At 31.8% G+C, this 3,106-nt stretch overlaps 2 protein-coding genes across 2 annotated transcripts; one reads left to right on the top strand and one right to left on the bottom strand.

Annotated features, from left to right (window-relative positions):
• Positions 1–342: 342 nt before the first annotated feature.
• On the bottom strand, positions 343–753 carry Tsp_12793 (eukaryotic translation initiation factor 2 subunit 3; the record flags this gene model as incomplete). The annotated part of the gene is made up of 1 exon (XM_003368754.1): positions 343–753. A coding segment is annotated over exon 1 (411 nt), but the record flags the coding sequence as incomplete, so codon positions are not given.
• Positions 754–2,080: 1,327 nt separating this feature from the next.
• On the top strand, positions 2,081–2,661 carry Tsp_12792a (conserved hypothetical protein; the record flags this gene model as incomplete). Its single annotated transcript, XM_003368753.1, has 4 exons — positions 2,081–2,110; positions 2,145–2,284; positions 2,379–2,537; positions 2,595–2,661. Coding segments are annotated over exons 1-4 (396 nt in total), but the record flags the coding sequence as incomplete, so codon positions are not given.
• Positions 2,662–3,106: the final 445 nt, after the last annotated feature.

Below are 3,106 nucleotides of genomic sequence, written 5' to 3'. Positions count from 1 at the left end.
AGAAAATAAAATAAGGTTTTCGTCAATATTTTATTTCAACTGAGGTGAGAAGGGTCCTAACGAGCAGAATCGGCAATTTTTCCGTGAATGAAACGCAGAATTTGTTCATTTTGTTCACGAGCTGCAATTTGTTTGAAAATGTCAATTTTTTTTAACTATGTCAAAATATTTTCGGAAACGCAAGATATTCAATTGCGCATAAAAAGGCAAATGTGAGAGAGTGAAGACAAGATTCATTTCCAGTGATGATCAGCATCGTGCATCCATCACAGCGGCGCCGTTAAGCATTGTAGCCATCAGTATATCGTGACCAGGACAATCCACAAAAGAGACATGTCTTACTAACTGGAAATTTCCTTTACATCCTGGCCTATCACATGGAAATGTATCAGGCTGGGCGCTTCCAGCTGAACGATAGCATCCCGGTGGTGGACAGTCTTCACCGTCGCATTTGTAAATTTTTGCATTCGCATAGCCGAGCTTGATTGTGATGTTCCTTTCTAGTTCGTTTTTGAAACGAACCGTCTGCACACCACTGAGCGCTTTAACCACAGTAGACTTTCCGTGAGCGACGTGACCAATAGTTCCAATATTGATTGTCGCCTGTCGGCTAATTACCTCCGGCGTCAGAGGAGTCAGATCTTCAATTCTAAGCTTCGTCAAGTCTTGAACAGCAAGACAATCAGTTTTTTGTTCCTCAACTTCATTTTTTTCTTTAGAGACACCATTAACTTCGCTACTTTCAGATACCATTTCCAGCCGAGGTTGATTTGAGCACTACTACACAATAAGCAGAACTGAAATTCTCAAATAAATCACCAAACATTACGACACAATATTACAGTAAACAAACGTTCAAGTACAAATTTCTGAAATCGTAGATGAAAAAATACAACTATGAAAAATCAAAAAATAGCTTCTTTAATATTTAAAATATTGATAAACATCCAGTTCCATTATTGCTATAAGAATATTGCAAAATGTAATAGCTGTGTAATTAGTCTGTTTTAAAATTTTAAGAATTTTTCTTATCTTAATCACTGGCCTACACTTTTTTATATTCTCTTCCAAATGAGTGCATGGAAAACACAGGATAATTTTATTTTTTACACATAAGATTGTACAGTTTTTTGAAGACTGTAGGTGTAATAAATGGAAATACATTTTTATATTCATGGTCAATAAATGTCATTTAAAGATGTAAAAATATTATAAAGGAAGCTCATTGTGGTATCAGTTTGTATGTTATGTAAACGTGGTTGTTAACAAATAGATGAATTTATTCATTGTTTGTGACATTGTTATTGTAAATGTCCAAATGGTTAAATTAAGTGTATAAAAATGCATCTTTTATTTTCGATTCTTTAGCTTTGATGTGTGATCCACTTATGTGAAAATCCAATCTCACATGTTCCAAATCAACTCGTGACAGGCATTCCCTAAAATTGTTACTAAACTCCACAACCCACGTTAAGCTTCATTTTCATTCAGTAAATATTTTGTCAACTTTAGCTATGAATTTACTTCAAATGTAATCAGTTTATAAGTGGCATTTTGCAAATTGGTTAACAGCTATCATATCCTATAAAATGAAAATTTAAATTGCTAAATGCAAACTAATTTGCTAAATTTCACAAAGGGATAAATTTGATAAATATTTATTATTGTAAAGAATGGCTAAGCTGTATTCACTGTTTATGTAATACATTGATATTTTTATGATGACTTTAATATCATTTTTCATACTGTAAGTACAGATAGTACGTTGCTTCAAAGCATGTTTTTGATAATTTTTAATTTATGTATTTTTACTTTATAGTATATTCATATTTTATTTATTAAATAAATATAATCGCTAAATGATGATTTAAATTTCACTGGCATAATTAATTATCTCTACTTGATTATGTCGAAAAACGCTATCCTAGAACAGTTTGGTATTTATTAAACATGAAGAATTTACTTTTAATCCAGGGTTTATCATTTGAAAAACAAATTTATGCGTATAAATTTATCTTTTATTTATTCATAATTGCCTATAACTTTAGTCAACACTAAATATTGTTAACATTACAGTTAAATGCTATTTACAATTGAATATGAAAAAAATGTTACTGCTCAGTATATTTGAAAATATATTTTAGCTTTTTATTGCATCAGTAAATATGGAAGAAGAAGACATTTTTGATATTTTTGGTGATGAATTCGAAGATAATAGTAGAGCTCAGAAAAAACGACGAATGGAAGATGTGGAAGAACAGATTATTACCGACAATGAATCAAGGTTGATAGACGATTTTTTCATATTTTATTTATTTAAGGAAGAATTGAAGACATTTTATGCAATGGACTAATTTTGAAATGATTATAAATTTTAGAGCCAAGCATTTATTAAGTCAGTTAGAGAAAGCTGTAGCCGAAATTGAAGAACCTAAAGTTGAAGAGCCTGAAATTACTGTAGAGTCTGAAATTGTGGAAATAAGCGCTGAAACGAGTGTCAAAGAAGAATCGAAGAAAGATGCGGATATCAGTTTCGAGTAACATATAACTTTCAACAATTCATGCTTTTTCATAGAGTAAATAATTTTTTTAAGGAAAAGTTTTCGCGAAATTCCAAGAGTTCAGATTTTATCTCTTCCGGCGGTTGGTTGCATTCATCAGGTTATTTGCCATACAGTAAATTTAATCAGTTGCTGATGAGGATTATTTTTTTCAGGTTGCGGTGCCTCCTAATCACACTTACGTTGCTCCAGCACCACTTTGCCCTCCTAACACAGCATTGGGAATTTTCCCATTTTCCCATTGGGATTAGTTTTCCAAAAAGAAACCTATTGGCGGTGTGGTAGAACCATGGGAGAAGTCAGTACTCCGTGGTCTGCTTCATACCTCCATCCAGGAAAAAACAGTTGGTTGCCCCTGTAAAGAATTCCCTGAAAAGAAGTTTTCTTTTAAAATTTTCCATAAAATGGTTGTTGCCATTTTTTTTTGCCTGAAATATTTTTTTGGAAAATATTGGAAAATTGTAATTATTTAATTTTTTTGTAATTATGGTTTGGCTGAATAAGTTGCCAATATTTTGGAAAAAACCCTTTTTTTCTCTTTTTAA

Source organism: Trichinella spiralis (genome assembly GCF_000181795.1).
Source record: "Trichinella spiralis strain ISS 195 chromosome Unknown Scfld1962, whole genome shotgun sequence".
NCBI lineage: Eukaryota > Metazoa > Nematoda > Enoplea > Trichinellida > Trichinellidae > Trichinella > Trichinella spiralis.
This window is presented reverse-complemented; position numbering and strand designations above follow the sequence as displayed.